This window comes from Triticum dicoccoides, chromosome 7A (genome assembly GCF_002162155.2).
Source record: "Triticum dicoccoides isolate Atlit2015 ecotype Zavitan chromosome 7A, WEW_v2.0, whole genome shotgun sequence".
In the NCBI taxonomy this organism is placed as follows: Eukaryota; Viridiplantae; Streptophyta; class Magnoliopsida; order Poales; family Poaceae; genus Triticum; species Triticum dicoccoides.
The window spans coordinates 737,030,525-737,057,078 of record NC_041392.1 but is presented as its reverse complement, the minus strand read 5'-3'; the positions used below and the strand labels follow the sequence as shown (position 1 = coordinate 737,057,078).

The window sequence follows — 26,554 nt, the reverse complement described above, 5'->3', positions numbered from 1 at the left end:
AAATAAATTTACAATGAAACCTCTATTGCAGAAAAAAAATTAACAAGGCCTCTGTTAAAAAATTCTTGCAAAAATTTCTGCAACATGATGCGTGTTGCAGAAATTTTCTGCAATACAACCTGTGTTGCAATGATAAAAGTGTCGCTCGGTCGCTCAATGTATCAGATTCGAGGGCTCGCGGGGCGATCCGCCCGCCTAGCACCTTTTTTATTTAGAATAAATACACCCTTTAGTTTGTCACGTTGGTATTGAACAATGAACAAAAATGTATACACTTTACAGCCAAGCTACAAAATTGAGCAAATCATTTGTGGTGACACTGTGGTGCTCATCCATGCGTGCTTGTGTGTGTGAAAAGACGAGACACGCTTTACTTCTTTTGACCCAGTGCTTTGCTCCCTAGAAGAAGAAGAAAACTGGTAGTGCCAACTCATTTCGTATTGTGAAGCGGATCGGCGAAAGAGATTTGAGACACCCCTTTTGACTAAAATTCGTATGCATAGCATGACTACAAATAATGCATACTGCTATTGTAAGTAAGTTTATAATTTTAGGGACATAAAGGAATCTCCAAGGCTGGCACTCAAACCGGACACCGCATCCGTCTGTGGACCGATAGGGACCAGTCCGCGGATACTAATACGTGAGCCGACCATCCAAATCTAGCCGTAAACAGCCGTCTCTCTGTGTTTTAAAGCCCGCAAGCTCAAAATAACTACATATCAAGTTGTAGTTTATCTCAAAATGTTCAAATGCGGTAGTAGTTCTAGTTTAAATATTACAATCAAACATTGTTTTCAAATTAAAGTAGCTTAAATTTGAATTCAACTAGCGCATATGTACTAGCTTTCCTCTTTAACCTCCCAGAAATGCTCAATCAGATCTTCCTTCAATTGCTCATGAGTTGTTCGATGTCGAATTTGTTGATGCATTTGAACAATCTCATCAAACATGGATTCTGCTCTCGAAGTTTCATAGGATTTCTCAAATTCAAGAGCTGAGGCAGCGGCATCATCCTTATCCTCCACGATCATGTTGTGCATGATCACACAACATGTCATCATCTCCCACAAGGTTTCCGGACCCATTGTTTAGCAGTTCCATGTACAATTGCAAAACGGGCTGGAGAACTCCGAATGCGTTCCCAACATTCTTTCTAGCCGCTTCTTATTTTTGGGAAAATTAAGACCTTTTTTTCTGACCAAGTGGCTCAAAGATAGTCTTGACAAAAGTAGCCCAAGGAGGCGATACCGTCAGCCAGATAGTAACCCATGTTGTATTCATGGCCAGTGACAATATAGTTGCAAGAAGGAGATTTCCCTTCAGTCGGCCTAGCAAACAATGAAGTTAGCTGCAGCATATTGATGTCATTGTCAGACTTGGGCATACCAAAGAAAGCATGCCAAATCCAGAAATCCTGTTACGCAACCGCTTCAAGAATGATGGTGGGAATTTGAACATGACCCTGGTATTGCCCTTGTAGAGCTTTTGGGTAGTTCTTCCATCGCCAATGCATGTAGTCAAGAGATCCGAGCAAACCTGGCCACCCTCTTGCTTCGGGCACAACCAAGATCATGTCGGTGTTTGTGACAATTTGTTGCCTCGGGTACTGAGGTCCTATCACCGAGACCACAGCAGTAGCAAATCTGACCATGTTGTCTCCGCATGTGCTCTCAGACATCTGTATGTATTCGTCGCACCAATCAGCGGCCCTATCATATGCAAAAGAGCATCTGCAATGCGTCCATGAACTTATCGTAACCAGATAATCTAATCCTTCCAACGACATCCTTCTTCAAGATGATGTAGTAATCAAAGTACCAGACGCCACAGTAGAGACGATCAAAGACATTTTTCTCATCCGAAAGCGCCGGTGAAAATTGTCAGCGAATAGAGCATCGCAGGCAAAGTAATCGTCCATCAGTGTCAAATGGTTGCATGCCCTCTTCTGACTGAGCACTCGATGACCCATGATCGATCTCTTTAAATTGAAAACATGACGTTCTGCATGCTCCACGTTTGCCAGGACCGCCTACATCATTGCCGTCTCATTCATGTAGTCCTCCTTGTCAGACGACACAATGTAGTGCTCATATGTGCACTCCATATTCGAATTCATTTCTTCAAAGAAGAAGGCTAAAAGTAATTAGCACGGGAATTTCACCAAAGACTTGTTGGGCGCGGTGAGTACCGTAGGGAGGATGGTACCTGCATAGCGGACGGAGGAGAGGTGTGGACTGGCGGCAAAGGAAAAGCGGCATGGCAACCAAGGTGTAGCAGTAGAGGTCATGGAGCTTCGGGAAGTGTTTGGCAGACGGCCTGGGAGGTGTTGTGGTGGCGTCGGCGAGAGGGAAAATGGATGCAGAGAAAGAGGGAAGGATGGAGATACGGGGTCCGGAAGGGATTTTGGGTGGGCCGGTGGTGTCGGAGACCTACGTGGCTGCTGTCCGGACCGCCGTAAAGCCACCTAGTTTGCTTTCAGTTTGCGGGAAGAAGGACATCGAAATTGGTCGGTGGACGAATACAGGCCCGCGTTAGATCGCAAAACAAGTCCGGACCACACGATCTGGATGGTTGTGGGCAGTTCGAGGGTCTAATTTAGAGATGCCCTAAGTTGTGTACTGAATTATCAGAAAAGGCTCGTGTGTTTTCAGAATGATGTGTGGCCACTGGCTATGAAGAAAGTGCGGTAGAATCTAGCTACAGCTATCTATGAATGCAGGTCTATGTGGCATTGCAGTAGTAACTAAACCAAGTGCATGCATGTATGCATGACGAGAGACACGCACGCTTTTACTTGTGCTTTTTGACACTAGTGTGCTAAGAATAAGTGGCAGCGCTCTAGTCGTAACTTAATAGAGACATGCTTTAAATCCTCTCTCACGGCCACTCAGTTTTCTCTAAGGCTGGTCATAGTGGAGAGTAACTTAGAGTAGTAACATGCATACGTTACTACTCTATGTTACTACCCTTATAGTGGGAAGTGTCATATGTGTAGTAACATACACATGTTCATTTATTGTCTTGTAGACTCATTTTACATTGGAAAGCGCTATGTGATGGTAACATATTAGGTTACTCTATTTGCCTCTCTCCTCATTAATTACTTGCCACATCAACACTTTTGCTTATGTGGCATCTATGTTACTACCTATGTTACTCCCACTATGACCAGCCTAATGTGCATGCACCCTATTAATTAACCCGGTAAATGAAAAAACAAATTGGCTTGTAAAGCACACATTAATTTTTGTCTTGGTACCTGTAATTTGAATTTATGGCCTTGTATACAAAAATTGGGGGAGTAACTTAGTAGAGACATGCTTTAAATCCTCTTTTCAAATGTGCTTTTGTTAAAAGTGAAAGTGCAATGCGAAAGAGCAATCAGCTCGTTTCACCACCCAAGAGCAGAGACCATGGGGAAAACGATCAAAGTGTGGTAGTGGTACTACCTACCTATCGCCTATATATTGAAGATCGTATTATGCTTGTTGAGGTAATCTGATTAAGATATACATGATCCATTCATAGCTAGTGCGACAGCTCACCATCAGGGATTGTATAGGCGAGTTAGCTTGTGGAAGGAAAAAGGGAAGAATATTCGCAAAAAAAGGGGGAAAAGGGAAGAAAAGTAGGGTTGTTTAATCCCCTTTTACTTTATTTTACACAGGATGTATAGTATCTTAAGTAAAACACTTTCACTACCAGAATCGTGATTAAGCCTGTGAGCCAACATATATTCCCGTCGGCCCCGCGTAGACTCCCAGGAAAATGTCATTTTAGTGTGGGCCAGATACTGACTGACAGGTTTTTTTACCATATTCCTGTAGGTTCTGAGCAGGCGCACAGGAAAAGTATATCCCTGTGCGTCGCGGCCCACAGGAATCGCATTCGGCCCTTCGCGCCCGCGGGCTGCCGCTTCGCGCCATCGGGTTTTTATTGCGCGCGCATTTTTTCGGAGAGGCCCACCCTTTTGTCTATTTTCCTGTGTGTTTGGGCTCACAGAGTTAGGCCCAATACAAAAGGAGAGGGCAAACACGTAGAGCCTCCATCCCCAATTCAGTCGTAGTCTCCAGAATCCTCTCGATCCCCAATCCAGTCCCGCGCTTCACCGCCGCCGCCACCATCGTCCGGTCCACAGCCGGAGCCGCCGCCACACCATCCTCCGGTCCACCGCCGCCGCCGCCACACCACCCTCTGGTCCACCGCCACCGCCGCCACACCATCCTCCGGTCCACCGCCGCTGCCGCCACACCATCCGCAGGTCCACCGCCGTGGCAGCAGCTACACCATCCTCCCATCTACCGTTGCGGCTGCCTCCCCTCCCTGCGGAAGGCCGTCCTTCCGCCTGCATCTTCCTCACCACTTGCGTAGTGCCGGTCTCTGCCTCGCCACCCACCGGAGCACCAGCATCTGCCCCCCACCAAGCTCCCGTACTTGTCCCCCCATTCAGATTTACACGTCTTCACCTCCGGCTGCCTGTACTCCTCTACTCGCTGCCTCACAAGTCCCCATTCTCCATATCTCTGGTAATATATTACCTTATTTTCCTAGATCTACGATTTGTTTGCTCTATTTCTTGTGTAGCGTACAAGCTTCGTTGGAACTAATTTAGGCACATCTGATTAGTATACGGTTGATTTGGATAAGTTCAAACACCAATTTTTATGGGTTCCAACGCAAAACTAGTTGTACATGACCATGTACAGTTCTTTGGTGTGCAAGTTGATTTGGACAGATTTGTTTTGGTTGTTCTTAGACGTAAGTTGGAGCTTCTGTAGCAACATCAGTGAACAGCTAGCATGTAGCTTATGTACATGACCATCTAACTGTTCATTTTTTCTAGGTTGTAGCTTCCATGACACCTACCTGCTATTTATTTATTTATTTAAAGTGAATTTAAGATCTATAAATCCTAGAATAATCTTATCTTTTCATATTCCAGAAACATCAGCGAACAGCTAGGGGAGTTGGCTGGCCACCCTTTTCGACGCCGTAATTTCCCAGCTTGAACAAGTATATTGGTAAGTTATAGCTTTGAGCTCTTAAATTTATGTCTGAAACAATTGTCTTTTTGTGAATTGTTATTTGTGCTGCTGCCCTTTAGTATGCTATTATTTTTCTGAAATAGCCCCATTTCTGTGAATTTTATTTCAGTATGAGTTCTTGGTTAAATAATGGAGAACCGTGATTGGATGTATAGTGGATGGGTGTTTGGTCAAGTCCCTTCTAATATATGGCTTGAAGAAACTGCACGATTTATAGACCGGGCCTTCTCTTCCGTAGCTGAAGGTGGTAAAATTAAGTGTCCATGCGCCAAATGTCGGAATTATTTTCCGCAAGAAAGGCACATTGTAGAGAAACACTTGTATAAACATGGGTATAAGCCAAATTACAAAACCTGGACAGAACATGGTGAGAGTTTTGTAGCTGCTGCTGATGGATCTGTCCCTTTAGTACATCAAGAGGGCTGTAATGAAACTGATCGAATGGACAATATGTTGGTTGACTTAGGTGGTAGCCATCTTCCACCGGTTACTGAGGAGCCAACCTCCTCTGCCAAGGCTTTTTATAGGATGGTCAGTAGTGCCGATGAATTGGTACATGAGAACACAAAACACTCATGTCTTTCTGCTGTAGCTCGTTTGCTGGCTATGAAATCACAATACAACATGTCCATTGCACATTTTGATGATACCTTAAAAATAATCCATGAACTTTTGCCTCCTGAATCTAATTTGTCTGAAGACTTCTACCAATCCAAGAAACTCTTAGAAGGTCTTGGGATGCCATATGTCAAAATAGATGTGTGCAAAAATAATTGCATGTTGTATTACAAAGATAACAAACATAAAGAGAAGTGTGACTTTTGTGGCACATCTCGTTACGAGGAAGGCCAAAAGAAAATCCCACGTAAAGTTTCGCGGTACCTCCCTCTAAAAGATAGATTGCAAAGGTTGTATGCCAATGAGGAGACCGCAAAGCTTATGCGTTCTCACACTCCTTCCGGGTCTGATAAGATGGTCCACCCATGTGATGGTGAGGCTTGGCAAGATTTTGATAAGGATTTTCCAGAATTTTCATGTGATCCGAGAAGTGTGCGACTTGTCATAGCTACAGATGGTTTTACACCATATAGTTTGGTTGCTGCTCCGTACACGTGCTGGCCAGTGTTTGTAGCTCCGTTAAACCTCCCCCCTGGTTTTCTCTTAAAGCCAGAGTTTATATTTCTTAGTCTTGTGATACCTGGTCCTGAACATCCTGGAAAGAATTTGGGCATTCTAATGCAACCATTAGCAGATGAGCTCATGGAACTGTGGCTGGGGGTTAATACATGGGATGCCTCTGTGAAGAGAAACTTTTTAATGAAAGCAGCTTTTCTATGGTCAGTCCATGATTTCCCTGCTTTTGGTATGTTTGCTGGGTGGAGCACTCATGGGAAGCTAGCTTGCCCAGAATGCTTGAGTGATTCAAAATCATTTAGACTTCCGCATGGGCGTAAGGCTTGCTGGTTTGATTGCCATAGGCGCTTTCTACCTCCTGACCATGAGTTCAGAACCCAAGCCAATTCATTTAGAAAGGATATAATAGTGCTTGAGGGGCCACCAAGGCATTTGACAGGGGAGGAAGTGCGAGCTCACATGGTTGCAAATGTATATGACACAGATAACTATAATAAATTGCACAACTGGACCCACATAAGCTGCTTTTGGGATCTTCCATACTTTGATAAACTGAAGCTTAGGCACAACATCGATGTGATGCACAATGAGAAAAATATAGCAGAAGCTATATGGAACACATGCTTTGACATTCCTAATAAAACTAAAGATAATGTGAAGGCAAGAAAAGATCTAGAAGAAATATGCCATCGCCCTAAGCAGCATTTGCATTTGAAGGACAATGGGAAGTGGTTCAAGCCAAGGGCACCATTTGTCATTGAGAAAGATGATAGGTTAACCATTCTTAAATGGTTTAAAGAGCTGAAATTTACCGATGGATATGCAGCGGGTTTTAAAAGAGGAGTTAGCTTCCAGCAAAGGAAGATTTTTGGGCTTAAAAGTCATGATTACCATATCTTCATGGAACGGCTGCTACCAGTTGCATTTCGTGGCTTCATTCCGGAGAATATATGGTTATGTTTGGCCGAGCTAAGCTTTTTCTATAGGCAGCTATGTGCAAAAGAACTTAGCAAAGATGTTGTGAGCTCCCTAGAAAAGAATGTTGCGGTGCTTGTATGCAAACTGGAGAAGATATTCCCTCCTGGTTTCTTTAATTCAATGCAACATCTAATTGTACATCTTCCCTATCAAGCTCGACTAGGAGGCCCTGTCTTAGCCCGATGGATGTATAACTATGAGAGGTAAATCCAGAACTTGTAGTCCACTATAAGGTGGTGTGTTGGCTCTTAGGCTAACTTCTTGACTTGCCCTCGCAGATGCATAGGTAAACTTAAGACAAAAGTGCGCAATAAGGCTCGAGTTGAGGGCTCCATTGTTGAGGCTTATCTCGTTGAGGAGTCAACTAATTTCCTGTCTTTGTATTTTAATCCTAAAGTACGGTCAGTTAGAAACAAGGCACCTCGGTATGATGATGGGGCCTCTACATTTGAATCTGCATGTGACCTTGAGATATTTAAATGCCCTGGCCGATGCATGAGCCCTCAAGGATACCGTGAGCTCAATAACGACGAATACAAGGCTGCTTTCTTGTACATATTGACAAACATGCCTGAAATGGATGATCTTTTCAAGTACGTCTTAAAATCTCAATAACTACTATGAACAATAATATGTTTTCAACTGTTCATAACTCTAAATAACTTCGTGTAGGGAGTTTGATAATGAGCAGTGGAAGAGCCCTCGAGTTGTTCCAACACCGAAACAACTCCGTGAGTTAAGACTGAATGGCTGGAAATCAGGACCTGCTAGATGTCATGGACCTAATTTTTTTGACTGGTTTAAAACTAAAGTATTGTCCCTAAAACACTTAAATTTGTGCCCAATATTCATTTAGCTCCAAAACTGACATAAGTAATTATATCTTGCAGTGCATGAAGTCACCTAGCATTCACAATGCTTTACGCCAAATGTCTTATGGTTTTCGCACAAGAGTTGCTACTTATGGCTGTTATGATGTGAATGGGTATAGGTTTCGGTCAGAGAAGTATGAGAGGAAGAAATCTGAATTAACTAGAGTCAATAGTGGGGTTTGTGTTACTTCACTTGATGAAGATGACAACCAATTCGATTATTATGGTGTAATTGAAGATATAATTAAAATAACTTGGGAAGGTAGAATGAAACTGGAGCTAGTCTTATTTGATTGCCGCTGGTTTGATCCAACTTCAGCTGGGGTAAGGAGAACTGAAAATTTGGGATTGGTAGAGATAAATCACACCTCCAAACTCTCAAATTTTGATCCATTTGTTATGGCTGGTCAAGTTAGTCAAGTATACTACTTGTCTTACCCATGTAAGACTAGAAGAGATCTATTGGACTGGTCGGTGGTATTTCGAGTTCCTCCACGGGGCTATGTTCCTCCAATGGCCAGCAACAACCTTCCACAAGAACCAACACACGGTGTCTTATTCTATCAAGAGGATGGGTTGGAAGGCACTTTTACTATTGATATAGGACTTGGCTTAGAAAACATGGACTCATTTGCATCGGATGAGATTACTGATCCAAAAGAGATAGAACATTTGGAGAAGCTATCTGCTGCTATCCAAGAAGATGAAGATGAAGAAGGGGAGGAAGAAGATGAAGAGGATGAAGAAGATGAAGATGAAGAGGAAGAGGAGGAAAAATATGACGAAGATGAAGAACTTCAATCCCCAACCTATGATCCAAATGATTTCTAATGTTGTGCTGGTTTAGTTTTAGTGTTCTATGGTAGTTTGTGTTATTTTGTATACTAAAAGCAATCGAACGTTGTATTTTAATTCCTGTGTTGGAAGCAACTGAAACTTGATATTATTTATATTGAATATTTCTGAAAGTTTCTTTCTTTCTTGCAAATATGTGTTATTTGACATGTAGCCCACATGGCTTTCCTCTCATTCTGTTCAAATTTGTATTCTAATTCTAGTAGGTTCCCTCTGTAATAGATTTGTCTAACATCTGAATTTGTCTTTATAGGAGATGACTGGACTTCGTCATGTCCGTGCCAGGAGCGGATCAGGCAACAATAACTCACAATGGACAATTTCTGGCAGCACTAACTCTACCAACCTTTTGTCCCAAAAGAGTAATGTGAACTCATCTCACCCTTCATCTGAGAAGCGTAGAGGAAGACGCATGAGAGCTACTGTTGAATTAAGAGTGCCTCCACGTGGTCGCAAAGTTGGCCTTCAACCTAAAGGTGAAAGGTATCGAAAATGATGTATTGTTGCACATGTGTTTCCTGTTTTTCTAGAACTTGTCAATTAATATAGTTAAAAAAACTTTCAATTAATAACATTTAGTGCATGTAGGCAATTTAAGTATGTACCCTATCATCCCAAGAACTACAAGTACACTACACAACTTGGAGTTCTTCTCAAACATGAATACCCAGGAAAAATAGAAGAAAAAAATGATGATGGTGTCATCACTAATACGCGCTCGGCTTTGGAGTGGTACGATTACTATCATGATTCGACCCTAGATTTTCAGCAGCGGACAGCCGCAGATCGTGTGAAGGAAGAGTTTTGGGTAAGTATATTTTTTTGGAGTAATTGCAATTATACATATCTTTGTATTGTTGTAAAAATCTGATCAGGAAATTTTTGAACATGTAGAACTTGTTTGAGCTGCATGTGGATGACGAGGAAGATGATAGTGCCCGAATCCGAATTGAGGAAGAGGCTAACCGGATTATTGACACCTATGCAAGGAAAAAGGTGAAAGACATGTTGTACCAACTGCGTGTGGATGCTGTGAAGCTTTACTATGAGAATCAAGGAGAGAAGCTTGATGACTCGATGGCTTGTGCAAGAGAACTTGAATATGAGCAATACCTCCAGAGTAGGATACCATGGTGCAAGGAAGTTGCATGGCCTGGACTATGTCGTTATTGGACATCAAAGGGATACAAGACCAACAGGGGGAGGGGACGAGAAGCTCGCTTGAAATCTGAGGATATTGCTCAAAACAGAGGAGGCTCACGACCTTTTGCGGAGGCACAACAATATTTGGTATGTCGTGCTTGTTGTATGATTTGCTTCATACTTAGTTTTTCTGTTACATGACAATGCCATGACTTTTCTTGATTTTCTACGGTCTTGTAGGAAGAGACTCTTGGACCCGAGAAGGCGACGACGCTGAATACATATACTGCAATGAAATGTGGAATGAAGAATGTGAGTAGCAGCGGCAATAATGGTGCAATCATTAGCAATGGTGCAATCATGAGCCAGAAGGCACAAAAACGCATTGTATGTCATTGTTTCTACTGCCATACTGCTTATAGATTTTGAGGATGTTAATTTACTAGCATGTTGTGAACAAACTATATTTTTTCATTGTTAGGATGACTATACTACATTGGTCAAAGAGAAGTATCCAGATAATTGGGAGGGAAGAGAGTTGGACGGTGAGCTGTTGTATGAAGCATCAGGTGGCATTCCTCATGGTCGTGTGTCAATAGGCGATGGGGTTGTTAAGAAAGAAGATATTAAATCAGCAGCTAGGAAAAGGAATGCCAGTGCACCAATTTCGCTCACACTTCGAGAGAAGGAACAACTCAGGCGTGCTAATGAAGAAAATGCAGAACTCAGGCGTGCTAAGGAGATGCTACAGCAGAAAGTAGATATGCATGGGCAGCTCATAACTGTATGTACAAATTAACGCCCAAATTCTAAACCAATGGATCTCAACTTCTCAATTATCAACTCGAGTAACATTTCTTCCTTTTGCAGGCACTTTTCAAGGAGATAGGAAAAGAGTTGCCAGCGCATATACTACATATACTAAGCCATGGAGCTGTTTTGCAACCAGAAGTAAGTGTATGAGAAACTTGAAGTTATCTATATCATATGGATGAATGTGTGATGTCCACTACTCAACTTGAATTTGTGCATTCCTTCTGACCTGTCTACGCTGATGTAGCTGCAATATCAACATTATGTTGCATATGAGATTTTTTTCATGTTTTATATCAAGATATTTGGCTGTTTGCATCTGGGAGCTTGTCTACTCTCATAAGATTCTTTAGCTGTTATGCCCAATTTTTTTTTCATGTTTTATATCAAGATATTTGGAACTTCAAAGTAGCCTGGACATGTAAATGAAAAGAAAATCCATTCTTGGTGCCAAGCATTAATCAATAAATGGAAATTATTTTGTTCTGTTGTCTCCACTTATTATCCAACAAAGTATTGTGTTTTTATTGTTCTAAATCAGATTAAATAACAATTTGGTTACTTGGGCTTGATTCAGGGGACAAATAACTCGTGTCAAGCCGGCTCACAAGCGGTTGATGGCAACAATGATGTCATGGAGTCGAGCGAGGAGAACGACACCACTGGGAATGTCGGTGATCAGATCGTTGACGCAGCAGCCAACCATGGCGGAAACTGATTGCTCAAACAACATGATAACATCAGACTGTAGGTGGTCTTCATACGCTCTTTTGTGGACTTGTGTATCCAATATGGTTTAGGAATGAGAACTAACATCTGGTGGTAGTTGCAAGCCGGCGTATTTTGCTAGTATTGTTGTAGTTGGAAGGTCCTTTTGTGGATGGTACCATTGTAGCCTTGTATTGTACTTTGTTGATCTATATGTATGGAACTAATGATGATATATGAAGTCTGATGTTGTCATATAAATCTATTCTCACATGGTCTCTGTGAAATAATGTAACATCTGTAGCATCTGGGTTAAGCACATTGCTTTTTCGGCAGGAATATGAAAAAAAACATCATGAGGCAACAGTGACGGCCAACGGCTGACAGGAATGCACGAACGTTGCAGCTTTCCTAGCACAAATTCCTGTCGGCTGAACCTACAGGTATAAGTTGGTAGGAATGCCTCCTAGTACAAATTTCCTGGCGGCCTTTCCTGACAGGTGGTTGACAGGAATATGTATTTTCCGGGAGGCATAAATCTGACAGAGCATTCCTTTCGTGTGAGCCAACCGTCAGGAATAACCGACAGCAATAATATTCCTGTGGGCCGACCGGCAGGCATATTGTTTCATTCCTGGCAGGCTATGGCTGTCGGTTGTTCCTGTCGGTTGGCCGACAGGAATTATATTCCTGACGGCCAGTTTTATTTTCCTGACGGCTGTTGGCCCACACGCTTAGTCGCGTTTCTGGTAGTGTTTGGACTTTTGCACATGAAAAACGCGCTAAATAAAATTGGTGAAATGCTTATTTCCATCTCAGAGAGTGTGTTTGTGTATATATATTCGATCGTAGACCCCAAGAATAACTGAGTGTAGCTCAGTGGTAGGGATATAGTCCTGTGTTCTAGGCCAGCCGATCCCCACCACAGGGAGCAGATATTTCAACGGTGTTTCTCACTCCTATAAAAATATGCCGGGGTCTTTTCCTATGTTTAGACCCCGGATATGAGCATGCATAGTTGCCGCTTTAAATTCAAACTTCTTTCTCTCGCTGGTCGCCAATTTCGGCGCTAAACGACAATAAGGAGCTAAGAAAATGGACAAGAACATGCAAGTTGCAAGATGCTTTTGACCTAATTGGCCATCATTTTAGCTTGCATGGATGATACTAGCAGCTACTCTTAATTAATCTGTTTAGTATAGTAACTTAACAACGTATATGGTGCAGGTCCCGGAAAGCAGCATCTATCTATCTGTGGGGTTTGTAAGTGATCGATCATCTGTTATCTGTTAGGTTGTCTCCACGTATGTTCTTCATTGATTAATTAGTCAACTAATTGAGTCCATTCCGCTGCTCTAGCCGGCCGGCCTGCATCTACCTCTCATACATCAACTTTTTTTAGCTAGTGCGGCTCCATATTTGGACATGCATGCATGTATGCCGCACGTGTGTGTGTGCGCGTGTGCGCGTGCGTTTGTGTGCGTGTGCAGTACTAGAAATGGGATTATTTTGAGTCAAACAAGTGTGAAACACCTACACAGTCCATACACGTCATTTAGGGTTTGTTCAGTTTCGCAGGTGTTAGCGAGATTGACAGGGAATTAAGCTCAATCGAACATGCTCGTAGTTCCAAACCCCCAATCCCAGCAGATTCTTACCAACCGAACATGTCCTTAGTTAATTTCAACATTACAATGATCATAAGATTATTCACTTGACCATGATATGCTGCACTTGCATGCACCAAGCAAACATACGTACATGCCCAGGTCCCGGAAACCCAAAACCACGGGCATTCCAATCACCAGCTAGCCGATGAATCTTTGGCCGTAGAAAAGGTGAATCTTTGAGACTGGATGGTACACATAAAGGCCATCCATCCATCATGAAAGCCCGCCGAAATGCAGAGATATTTAGACACGGGATGCAACGCATATATACTATCTTCTACTTATGAAATTATCCCAAACGTTAGCTGGTCAGCGACCTTTGCCAAAAGGTTCACGTTTTCATGATTCTCTCACATATATGCCCATCAAGCCCGAAAATGTTATAGGGAACCATGGTTCAGCCGAACCTACGCTCGACACCATTGATCTCTGAGCACTTTTCATAAGGATCCGTGTATGATTGATTAAAAAATGCATGATGGGAGCTGTTTGCATGTTAAACAATGCATGACGCGGATCCACATGTAGCAGGATGTTGAATCGTACGGCGTCGACCATAGGTTCGGCTGAACCATGGTCCAGAATCACGCCTCTCCCATCAAGCCACTGTATAGTTCGGCAGTTCCTATAGGGACATGCCAATCCTAATGGACGCACCTGGTTTTAGAAAGATGATTCCTTGTTTCGTCGGTTCTCCTCGTCTTTGATGGCTTTTCTGACACCGAGAGGTGGAAAACCATAGGACAGCAAGTTTCATTGTGTCAACATCTTGATAGTCTCGCAAAAAATAAAGCAGCATTGACTTCCCAACCTCCAACGGCTGCAAAATCAACCGTGATTTAGCAAAAATGTCGCCTGAACTGTAGTGCAAGTATTATAGGTGAACCCACTAGTTATCAGCTAGAGAAAAAAATTGTATGTTTTCTATCCCTCCACAGAAATGCAATTTTGTTGTTGAAAAAGGGGTAGACTCTGACCTCTAAATCATCATGATGCACACAACCATCTTTGTTAAAAAAAAGGACAAAGTTCAACAAGTACGCAATAGCAATTAAAATGAGAAAACAGAAAAATGAACACAAAATGTCGTATTAAGATCACATGACTTAACCACATAATCTATTAGTGAAATGCCAGCCAAACTGGTTGAATAACGATTGTGAAACCGTCTCCATACGGTTGCACCCAGACGCCATGAGCTCCCAGTGTCCCCGTTTTGAAGTGATGATCACATACGGATCGATGTGATGGCCTTGCAGATAAGCTGCACAAAGTTAATAGAGAAAGACCCACTAAAAACATAGTCATTCCAGTAATTCCAATTTCCCCAAAGTAAGCCACAAACCCCTATACGGATATGACCCTTAAGGTTTTTGTTGATACCAACCAACCAGATTCCGAATAAATTTGGGACATTTGTTGGGGGTGACATATTACATGCAACAAGAGTCGCACGCCAAATCAAAGTTGTGAAAGGGCGAAAATAGAGAAATGTTAAATTATTTCATCTTGAACACAAAACAACACTTTATACATCTCGTATGGTTTCTTTTAGCCAAATAATCTTTGGTGAGGATCACTTCCTCTGTACAAATCACATAAAATTTTATCTCTAAAGGAACTTTAACGTTCCAAATATTATTTCTCTGGAACATGGGTCCCATATTTATAAGATCGGAATACATAGACCTCTGTACAAATCACATAAAATTTTATCTCTAAAGGAACTTTATTTTTCGAATATTCTTTCTGCGAAACGTCAGCCCCATATTTATAAGATTTGCATACATAGACTTAACAGCAAACACGTTGCTGGTCTTAACTCTCCACCAAAACATTCGGCACGTGAGCTAAGTTGACCAACATCATCATACAAACTAAAGGAGCCATGCATCAATTTCTCACCAATTATGGCCCTCCCGAATTGGATGTCCAGAGGTGTCGATCCAAAAACATATTGAATTGTACCATCTCCTCTAACACTATATTGTAAATTGAAGGGTACATAGTCGCAAGCGGATTTTCACCTAGCTAGGTATCTCCCAGAAACTCATCGATTGGCCATCAGCAACTTCATCAAGCCCTTTCAAAACAGAGAATCGGTTGGTTTGGCATCCACTTCGGGAAGGCTTCCAAAACAGATATATTCTTGCAATATAAGTGTTATTATGGAGGAGCTCTTGCGAGACACCCTTCCCCATTTTGTAGCTTGAATAGCTATTTGCTATGCAAGCACTTATTTTTAATTTTGATGTTTTTGATGTTTCCGATGCATATCCATCCTAGGTCCTTTGGCCTACACAAGATATATGATTTAGCCAGTTGATACTTCCATTTGTGCTCATCACACATTTCTAGAAGAAGAAAAATACCATGTTTGTAATCGCTATTAATAGTTGATAAGATCCGAAGTTTTTGTAATTATCATGGTACTTGTTGGCTCCTGATCAGCTAAATGAACCTTATTAGCCAGACATCACATCCACACAAGGGGTAATTAATTTGATTGGCTCCAAGCTACCGTGTTGATGAATTGTCTTCTCGCGTAAACTACACCTATGTTAATCGAGCCGCTATCATGTTGTGCTTGCGAATTAATTTTTCCATAGACTAAAATCTTTAGTGGATGGGCCCGAGAGGAGCACCCTAATCAAATCCCGAAAGGATGTAAATACCCTCCAATTTATGTTCATCAAGACCAAATTAATCATGAAGATCAAGAACAAAGAATCTGAAGTGCTAAAAAGCCATGATGTATTTTCACCAAGTTTTTCTTTATCTACATTTGTACACCATCTAGCTACACAATATTACTCTCTTAAACAACACTTCATTGTACTATTTTATTTATCATATATGTCACCAATTCATGAAATTGACTAAATGATCCATATTATCTACTATATTATTCTTGCGTCACTTACCAAAACCCGATAAACTATCCATAACAAATATGAGCAACAACATATGGCTAACGACGGGCTTAAGCTCAGGCGCGGCGTGCTGCCGCACCTCTACCTGCTAGTATTCTAAATTCCGCCAGGCCCATGCAGTAGAGGCGGGGGTCTCAATGCATGCATGCCACTATAGGATGCTTCCACATGCAGGTGTGTCATGTTTTTCTACATGGATGGCAATAGTACAATATGGTGAGTCGTGACGCTGTAGGGAGTGAGTATTACAACAGGTTGTTACTAACCTTCTAATTGGAGACCGACCACAACCATAGTGTGTTTGGAAAGATGAGGCTCTCTAAAGTTAATCCATGATTTTGATTTGTCTTACTGTAAAGTGAATCTATGAAAGAGGTGTTTCGTCGGCTAGCTGAATTTGCGGGTAATCTTGATGAAATTTCCCAACATTTGTTTACTATTCTTAGAAGTTACCGATGCACAAAACAAATCATCAGGAACATAAGGGATGGACAAAAGTTTGATAAGAAAAGGATGCGTCGAAGCAGTGGCATGTGCTGCTGCAGGTCATGCCACTTGGGGATATTTTGCTTGCACTCGTGACAAGTTAACTATGATTTTTAATTAGTGTTGCTCTGCCTAGAAAAGTACACGGTATAATCAAGCTTGTCACCACAAAAAAAGGAAACCATACTATAGTGACCATACTATTCGAGGAGTAAGTCAAGTTGCAGCCAAAACCAGTGCATGTGTGGAAGATTAGAGACAGCCACACTTGTAATCTCCCTTTAATTTGTGCTTTTCTCAAAAGTGAAAGTGATTAGCCAAGAGCTACCTAGCTTGTCGTTTCACCATGAAATTGAAGACCACAGTCAAGAGTGGAAATGCTCAAAGTGTGTGTACCTACCACCTAACGCTCAGTTATGCGCATTGAGCTAAGGTAATCTTCATATCACTAATATATTTAATAAGATACTATATATGATTCATTCCATACGGGGTTAGTGCGGCTCACACTTCCTATTTAGCCAGGATTACATATATCTTACTGCATTGGGGGTTGATATTGTTAAGATATTGTATCGTAGTATGATATTGTTAGCACCACTCTCATCTTTAATTATAGTGCCACATTACTGGATATGTCCTTATGAGTTATATAACTGTAGCGGGGAGGCCTAATTAACATAGTTTATTGATTCATTTAGTTTCATAACCCTGATGATCACAGAACTATTTGCTAATTAATTTACCCCAGAAATCCACTATATATAAATGAAACGAATGTGAGACATTCATCGCTCAAAGTCACACTTAACTTCTCATACCATTTGATTGTTTGACAATGACCCTGTCAGTTGTTCACTTGCTGCACATGCACCACACTATACATGGAGACTCTAGTTCGCAACACCCAGCCAGCCATGGATATTTCAAAAAACAGATGATTAATCTTTAGCAAGAGAAAAAGATGAATCTTGGAGACAAGACAGTACACTGCACATAAAGGCCTCATGAAGGCCGGCCAAGTGGAGAAATATTTGGATAGAAGCAGATGTATATGCATCTTCTTATCCCCAACTTTAGTTGGCCACCCACATTTGGCAAAAAGTACATGTTTCCACGGTTTTCCACATACATGCCCGTCATTGCGTAGTGTCATCTACTATGGTATTGTGTAGATTTACCAGTCATGTAGGCACCTGGTTTTTCTTCTTCTGGCCCACATGTTATATAGACATTACTCACTCTATGCCCAAACAAATATTCACACTGAGTAGAATCAAAATCCTAGCTACCAACATATAATCTTTCGTGAGTGTTTCTTGGGCACCCCCCGCCTCCATGAGCCCTCCTAACATCGAGATGTGGAACACTATGGATAAAAATTTGTTTTGTCCTTGTTTAGAGTTTAGAGTTTTTTTCAACAATGGGTAGTTTAGAGTTTAAGTTATTTTTTCTGATACTCATTATGTGTGTATGTCTTGATGTTGAGACTATGTCGTAGACATTAAAAGACCTACGGATCCATCGCAGTCCTAGTATGCGGTCGTCTGGTCAATACAGAGCTTGTTATGTTCCACTCCTACGGATTCATGACTTCTGATCCAGTGGATTGTTGTCCTGCAGAAATCGTTCTTCCCTATGATTTGTCCTTGCACTTTTTCGTTCAATCTCCACCGGTCGAGCCGGTACATAGCCCGTTTGCTTCAATCAATGGGGAATTGATTCAGATGGAGACTAAAAACTTAATTTGTTGCATGTTGCAATGATTAGGTTAAAACAAAACAAATTGATAACGACAATAGATTGCTGCCACTCACACAGAACATATTAAAAGCTATTGTCGGACTGTATTTGTGCCCAATAATTTGTTGAAGCATAATTACAAAGAAGAGATTTTGTTGTCGCAGAAAGGAAAACTATATGTAGTTCACACTTTAGTTCACCGTACGTGGTTGTATCGTATATTATGCACTTTACAACAAAGCTACTAAACTAGTTGGGTCGACATACAGCGACTCATTTACCAAACAAAGTAGACGAAGTTGAAGAAAATGAAGCACAAGAACAATAGTGCTACTACTTAACTAAGTACAAGTACAACTCATGTAATTAATTACTAGCTGATGGTAAATACTCGACTAACTAAGAAAATTTCAATTAATTACATAGCCTAACTAGCAAACCGGAGGAAAAGAGAACATAAGAGGAATAAGATAAACTGATTAAGGCAAGAACGTGCTATCTCCACCACCAGCCAGCTCGCCGCACCTCCCGCACCTGTTGTTCCCTGCCACTACGACCACTAGCGTAGGTGCAGGGGCTGGAACAGCAACGATGGAGGCGCGGCAAGAGGGGCAGCTGGCGCAGGTCCGGAGCCAAGCATCGATGCAGAGAACGTGGAAGGTGTGGCCGCAATGCGGGAGAACGCGCATGCTCTCCCCCTCCACGAACTCGGCTAGGCATATCGCACACTCCGTTGCTGCCGGTTGCGGTGAAGCGACTGTGGCGAAGGAGACGGTGGGGAGCGCGTCAATTGCCTTCTTCTTGAGGCCCTCCGGGGCTGGGTTAGAGAACGAACTGGAGCTGGAGCATCGGTGTCGGCATGCGCACCGGGAAGCAAGAGCGACTCCGAGGACGCAAACGAGCATGCACATCATTGACGCCAGGATGACCGCCATGTCTGAGTCCACCGTCATCGGCGCTGCCTGCTCCGGCGGTTGCTGTGGTGAAGTAGGCGACGACGACGACGTCCCTCCGGTGCCGGAGGGGGCGAGGGTGGCCGCGCGTTGCAGGACTCTTGCCGGAACGCGCATGGTCTTGTTGTCGCCCGGAATGCTCTGGTGGCTAAGAGCTAGTTTTGACTGGAGCATATGTGTTGGTCTGAGTTCTGACCGTGGACTGCGAACGCATGGTTTTTTTATAGGGTCAGTGGGGTGGTGGCGCAAGGACCAGTCGGCTCCTGGACAGGCAACCGGGTCCATGCATGCCACTCGAGGATATTTGTCCATGCAACCCTGGCAGCTTGGTTTGTACTATTATCCATTTGGTTTGCTCCATGGAAGGATATTTGTCCATGCCAATCAAGTATCTAGGGACACCACTGTTGTACTGAGTGGTAGTGATCAGTGGTGAAAATAGTAACTAAAAGTCTAATTATAGACCAGCCACTGAACCACAGTATGTGTGAAAAGATGAGACACGCTTTAGCACTTTTAGATCGTGCTGTGCTAAAAAAAACAACAAAATTATGGTGCTAAGAGCATCTCCAACCAGGGACATTAAATACTTTCCATATGTCCGGACGGACAACCGCGGTAGTGTCGGGATACGAGAGAAGAAATATGCTATCCAACCAATCTTCCAAATCGTCTTCATATGTTTGGGATGTCCACTCATATGTAAGGAGTAAATGAGGGTGTTCGGACAGCTCACCATGTTAAATTCAGACCAAGTTTCTCTTTTTTTTTTCTCTTTTTTCGGTCCTTCTGGTTTCTCCATCCCCACCAGTTATATGTTTGTGAATGGACAATTTGAGGTACACAACTGCATCAATAGACAAATAAAGGTTCAATGTGTACATGCCAAACACTGTCTGTTTGTCTCTATAGACATGTAAGGGGTCAGATTAGGCAAGTCCGATTGGAGATGCCCTATGTACTTTTCTTATTTGGAAGTGAAGCGGGAAAAATAGGTAGATTCGAGGCCCCTTTTTTGCCAAAAATCATGTTTTGATCATTTTGAATTAACTATTATTCTATTTTTCATTTTTCCAGCGGTGAAGGGTGCTAGTACACGCCTACATGCATGAAACTTCAAGGATTTCTTTGGTTTAGTATGGATTATGTGTGGATTGAGAGGGGGTTGGCATGGAACTTAGCACAATGCTCTGCAAATCCCCTTTTTCCGTAGGCAAGGGCATATATTATCAAAATTGTCCAGTTCTTATTAAACCATCCTTACAAAAATAGAAAATAAAACATATATCTTTGGTTGTATTGGCGTCGTCTTCTTTCCACTCTCACCGGCGGCGCATCATGAGAAAAGCTGGGGAACAGCCTTGAAGCCTGGATAACACTGTTGATGGAGGCTCCAAGAAGTTGCCGGTGGGAGCCAGAAGATGCTATCAACAACAAACCGAGGATTTGCTCGAAGTGGGGAGGGTTGGACAACCATACTAGATATGTCTAGATAGAACCAGTGAGGCCTAACCTCACTAGCTTCCCGGCAAAACCGAAGTTGGTTATGCTTCAACAAGAAGCCAGAAGTCAGAAGGCCTATGTTGGTTTGGTATACTCTACCAAGTGATAGTAATTGTACGAAAGGAGTGGGTGGCATGGGTCTTGTAGCTAAACGAGTTTCAAGATAAGAGACACGCTTTAACTGACGCTACTGCAGGAGGAGGAAGAAGCCAAGTGGCAGATAGTGCTAGGTATTGAGTGACCAGGCGCATGTATGTAGAAGATTAGAGGGCAAGGCCCACTTTTAAATCATGCTTTTGTCAAAAGTTAAAGTGAGATACAGAGAGCTATGAAGCTCGATGGTTTCATCCACTTGCGCAAGACAACGCACGGGGAAAATGATACAAAGTGTGTACACACATCTAGCTATCGCCTACCAACCGGAGGTCCAGATATATCATGCGCGTTGAGGTAATCTTAATAGTTTATCACTAATTAAGATATACATGCCTGATCCACCCATCCATTCATAGTTAATGCAATGACTCAGTGTTAAGTACTATATATCGTGGACTTAGATTACATGGTAAAGAAAAGGGAAAAGATAAAGCGTTAGAAAGTACCGTCTTTCAACACCAACCCCTTGCTTCATAGGATGGGAGGGATCTTATATCTAAAGAGAAAACTTGATTAGTTGTTCCCAGCTCCCACAAGGAAGAAAAGTTAACTAATTTGCATAATTCCTTTGTGGTACACATATGCATAGTTTGTCCACCTGGATTGGTGAGTAAAGTTACCCCTGATTGGCCGGCCGCTTTTAATTTGAACTTTCCCGCTCTCTATTTCCAGCGCTAGACGGCAATAAAGAGCTAATGTAGAGGAACATGCATATGCGAGCTTCCAAGTTCTTTTCACTCATACAGAGAACAGAAGAGGAATAAGATAAATTGATTAAGGCAAGAACGTGCTATCTCCAACACCAGCCGGCGTGGCTAGCTCGCCGCACCTCCCGCACCTGTTGTTCCCTGCCACTACGACCACTAGCGTAGGTGCAGGGGCTGGAGCAGCAACGATGGAGGCGCGGCAAGAGGGGAAGCTGGCGCAGGTCCGGAGCCAAGCGTTGATGCAGAGAACATGGAAGGCGTGGCCGCAATGTGGGAGAACGCGCATGCTCTCCCCCTCCGCGAACTCGGCTAGGCATATCGCACACTTCGTTGCTGCCGGTTGCGGTGAAGCGGTTGTGGCGAAGGAGACGGTGGGGAGCGCATCAATTACCTTCTTCTTGAGGCCCTCCCGGGGTTGGTTGGAGGACGAACGAGAGCTGGAGCATCGGCTTCGGCATGCGCACCGGGAAGCAAAGCGAGTCTGAGGACGCAAACGAGCGCGCACATCATTGACGCCAGGATGACCGCCATGTCTGAGTCCACCGTCATCGGCGCTGCCTGCCCCGGCGGTTGTTGTGGTGAAGCAGGCGACGACGACGACGTCCCTCCGGTGCCGGAGGGGGCGAGGGTGGTCGCGTGGTGCAGGACTCTTGCCGGAACACGCATGGTCTTGTTGTCGCCCGGAATGCTCTGGTGGCTAAGCGCTAGTTTTGACTGGAGCAGATGAGTTGGTCTGAGTTCTGACCGTGGACTGCGAACACATGGTTTTTTTAGGGTCAGTGGGGTGGTGGCGCAAGGACCAGTGGGCTCCTGGACAGGTAACCGGGTCCATGCATGCCACTCGAGGATATTTGTCCATGCAACCCTAGCAGCTTGGTTTGTACTAATATCCTTTTGGTTTGGTCCATGGAAGGATATTTGTCCATGCCAATCAAGTATCTAGGGACACCACTGTTGGACTGAGTGGTAGTGATCAGTGGTGAAAATAGTAACTAAAAGTCTAACTATAGACCAGCCACTGAACCATAGTATGTGTGAAAGGATGACACACACTTTAGCACTTTTAGATCGTGCTATGCTAAAAAAACAACAAAATTGTGGTGCTAAGAGCATCTCCAACTAGGGACATTAAATATTTTCCATATGTCCGGATGGACAACCACGGTAGTGTCGGGATACGAGAGAAGAAATATACTATCCAACCAATCTCCCAAATTGTCTTCATATGTTTGGGATGTCCACTCATATGTAAGGAGAAAATGAGGGTGTTCGGACAGCTCACCATGTTAAATTCAGACCAAGTATTTCTTCTTTTTTCTCTTTTTTTCTCTCTCCTTCTAGTTTCTCCATCCCCGCCATTTATATGTTTGTGAATGGACAATTTGAGGTACACAACTGCATCAACAGACAAATAAAGGTTCAATGTGTATATGCCAAACACTGTCTGGTTGTCTCTATAGACATGTAAGGGGTCAGATTAGGCAAGTCCGATTGGAGATGCTCTGTGTACTTTTATTTTTGGAAGTGAAGCGGGGAAATAGGTAGATTCCAGGCCCCTTTTGACAAAAATCATGTTTTGATCATTTTTAATTAACTATTATTCTCTTTTTCTTTTTTCCAGCGGTGAAGGGTGCTAGTACACTCCTACATGCATGAAACTTCAAGGATTTGTTTGATTTAGTATGGATTATGTTTGGATTGAGAGGGGGTTGGCATGGAACTTAGCACAATGCTCTACAAATCCCCTTTTTCAGTAGGCAAGGGCATATATTATTAAAATTGCCCAGTTTTTATTAAACCATCATTACAAAAATAGAAAATAAAACATATATCTTTGGTTGTATTGGCGTCGTCATCTTTCCACTCTCACCGGTGGCGCATCATGAGAAAAGCTGGGGAACAGCCTCGAAGCCAGGATAACACTGTTGATGGAGGCTCCAAGAAGTTGCCGGTGGGAACCAGAAGATGCTATCAACAACAAAACAAGGATTTGCTCGAAGTGGGGAGGGTTGGACAACCATACTAGATATGTCTTGATAGAACCAGTGAGGCCTAACCTCACTAGCTTCCCGACAAAACCGAAGTTGGTTATGCTTCAACAAGAAGCCAGAAGTCAGAAGGCCTATGTTGGTTTGGTATACTCTACCAATTGATAGTAATTGTACGAGAGGAGTGGGTGGCATGGGTCTTGTAGCTAAATGAGTTTCAAGATAAGAGACACGCTTTAACTGACGCTACTGCAGGAGGAGGAAGAAGCCAAGTGGCAGATAGTGCTAGGTATCCAGTGACCAGGCGCATGTATGTAGAAGATTAGAGGGCGAGGCGCGCTTTTAAATCATGCTTTTGTCAAAAGTTAAAGTGAGATACAGAGAGCTGTGAAGCTAGATGGTTTCATCCACTTGAGCAAGACAACGCACAGGGAAAATGATACAAAGTGTGTGCACACATCTAGCTATCGCCTACCGGCCGGTGATCCAGATATATCATGCGCGTTGAGGTAATCTTAATAGTTTATCACTAATTAAGATATACATTCCTGATCCACCCATCCATTCATAGTTAGTGCAATGACTCACTGTCAAGTACTATATATGGTGGACTTAGATTACATGGTAAAGAAAAGGGAAAAGATAAAGTGTTAGAAAGTACCGTCTTTAAACACCAACCCCTTGCTTCATAGGATGGAAGGGATCTTATATCTAAAGAGAAAACTTGATTAGTTGTTCCCAGCTCCCACAAGGAAGAAAATTTAACTAATTTGCATAATTCCTTTGTGGTACACATATGCATAGTTTGACCACCTGGATTGGTGAGTAAAGTTACCCCTGATTGGCCGACCGCTTTTAATTTGAACTTTTCCGCTCCCTATGTCCAGCGCTAGACGGCAATAAATAGCTAATGTAGAGGAACATGCATATGAGAGTTTCCAAGTTCTTTTCACTCATGCTAGATTATGCATGATACTACTAGCTCTTGTCTTTTTTTGTATTGGCAGTGAGCTTGCTTTTATGATATGAACAAAATTCTCTTTTTTTCATTAATTTGTTTATGCTATATAGATTGAAAAAGGGGGGAAGTGAAATCATAGTGAGATAGTATGGGCCTTAAATTTTCCTTGATATTTGTGTCAAGGAAGTAAATGCAAATAACCATGACAAAGATGGATGTTTCACCAACCTTGGGTATGCGAATTTGATAAAGATTTTTTTAGCTCTTTGACTGCACGAAGAAATATTATGAGCGCAGGCAATTTCATTATTATTGAAATGTACTAAAAAAGATTACATTTGTTGGAAGACTTTGAATGAAAACGCATCCGGATCAAGGCTAAGTGACCGCGTTAGTAGGGACTAATTGGAGAAATGCTTTAAATCTCATTTTCTAGGTGTGCTTCTATCCAAAGTGGAAGTGAAATGCAAAAGAGCTATCGATACACATATTTCCAAATTGGAGACATGCTTTAAATCTCATTTTCTAGGTGAGATTTAAAGCATGTCTCCACCTCCAAGAGCAAAACGATACAAAGTGCATGTACCCACTTAGGTATAGCCTACTATAGATCTTATTATGCGTGTTGAGGTAATCTAAATATTTATCACTTAGATATACATGATCTAACCAGAGTTAGTGCGACATCAAGGATTGCCTATCTACCTATCTAGAGCATTGTCTAATCCTCATTGTTAAATTTTTTTGGCTGGTCACCATTTTCGGCGTTAGATGAGAAAGAGAAGAAGATGGAGGGAGAGGAACATATGCAAGTTGCAATAAAGACCTTTTTGACTCAAATGGCCATTGATGATACTAGTAGCTTGTCGTAATTAATCAGTCGATCAACTTGACAATGTATATATAGTGCAGTTTAAAGAAAGCTTCTATCTCTCTATCTATCTATGGTGCGGCATCTCGTCGTGTTATATATGATTGATCCCCTATTATCGGTTAGGTTTGTCTCTCCATGCGTGCTTGATTAGTTAGTCAACAAACTGAGTCCATTCCTCTGCTCTAGCCGCCGGCCTGCATGCTACTCTCACAATGAGTACCTCTCATGCACCAACTTTCACTAGTGTGGCTACATGTGATCAGACATGCACGTACCTCACATGGGATTATTTTGGTTCGAACAGACTGCAGACACCTAATCCATGGACACAATTTGGTGTCAAAAATCAGAATGATCACAAGATTGTTAATCTGGCCATGTGATACTTCCATTTTGCATCATGCTTTTATATCGATATTTATTGCATTATGGGCTGTTATTTCACATTATGTCACAATACTTCTGGCTATTCTCTCTTATTTTATAAGGTTTACATAAGGAGGGCGAATGCCGGCAGCTGGAATTCTGGGCTGGAAAAGGAGCAAATATTAGAGACCTATTCTGAACAACTCCAAAAGTCCTAAAACTCCACGGAATACCTTATAATAAATAATGAAAAATCCTCGCCAAAGATGAAGACCAGGGGGCCCACACCCTGTCCACGAGGGTGGGGGGCGCCCCTCCTAGGGTGCGCCCCTACCTCGTGGGCCCCCTGGTGGCTCTCCGACGACCATCTTCTACTATATGAAGTCTTTCGTTGAGAAAAAACCCAGAAGCAACCTTTCGGGATGAAACTCCGCCGCCACGAGGCGGAACCTTGGCGGAACCAATCTGGGGCTCCGGCAGAGCTGTTCTGCCGGGGAAACTTCTCTCCTGGAGGGGGAAATCATCGTCATCGTCATCACCAACGCTCCTCTCATCGGGAGAGGGCAATCTCCATCAACATCTTCATCAGCACCATCTCATCTCAAAACCCTAGTTCATCTCTTGTATCCAATTCTTGTCTCCAAGTCCGGGATTGGTGCTAGT

At 42.7% G+C, this 26,554-nt stretch overlaps 1 protein-coding gene, 1 long non-coding RNA gene and 1 pseudogene across 2 annotated transcripts; 1 reads left to right on the top strand and 2 right to left on the bottom strand.

The window, feature by feature from the left end:
* Window positions 1-4,254: 4,254 nt before the first annotated feature.
* LOC119334714 lies at window positions 4,255-7,165 on the top strand. Its single transcript, XR_005161513.1, has 3 exons — window positions 4,255-4,529; window positions 4,946-5,024; window positions 7,009-7,165. It is a non-coding gene; the product is annotated as an uncharacterized LOC119334714 (long non-coding RNA).
* An 11,320-nt stretch (window positions 7,166-18,485) lies between these two features.
* On the bottom strand, window positions 18,486-19,513 carry LOC119332730 (probable E3 ubiquitin-protein ligase ATL44). The gene has a single exon (XM_037605882.1). The coding sequence runs from the start codon at window positions 19,508-19,510 to the stop codon at window positions 18,863-18,865; it is 648 nt and encodes a 215-aa protein (XP_037461779.1). The 5' UTR covers window positions 19,511-19,513; the 3' UTR covers window positions 18,486-18,862.
* Window positions 19,514-21,406: 1,893 nt separating this feature from the next.
* LOC119334565 lies at window positions 21,407-22,421 on the bottom strand (annotated as a pseudogene).
* Between the last annotated feature and the right edge of the window lie 4,133 nt (window positions 22,422-26,554).

Excerpts from the sequence above, each read along its gene's own strand:
- LOC119332730 (XM_037605882.1), bottom strand. The coding sequence starts at position 19,510 with ATGCTCCAGTCAAAACTAGCTCTTAGCCACCAGAGCATTCCGGGCGAC.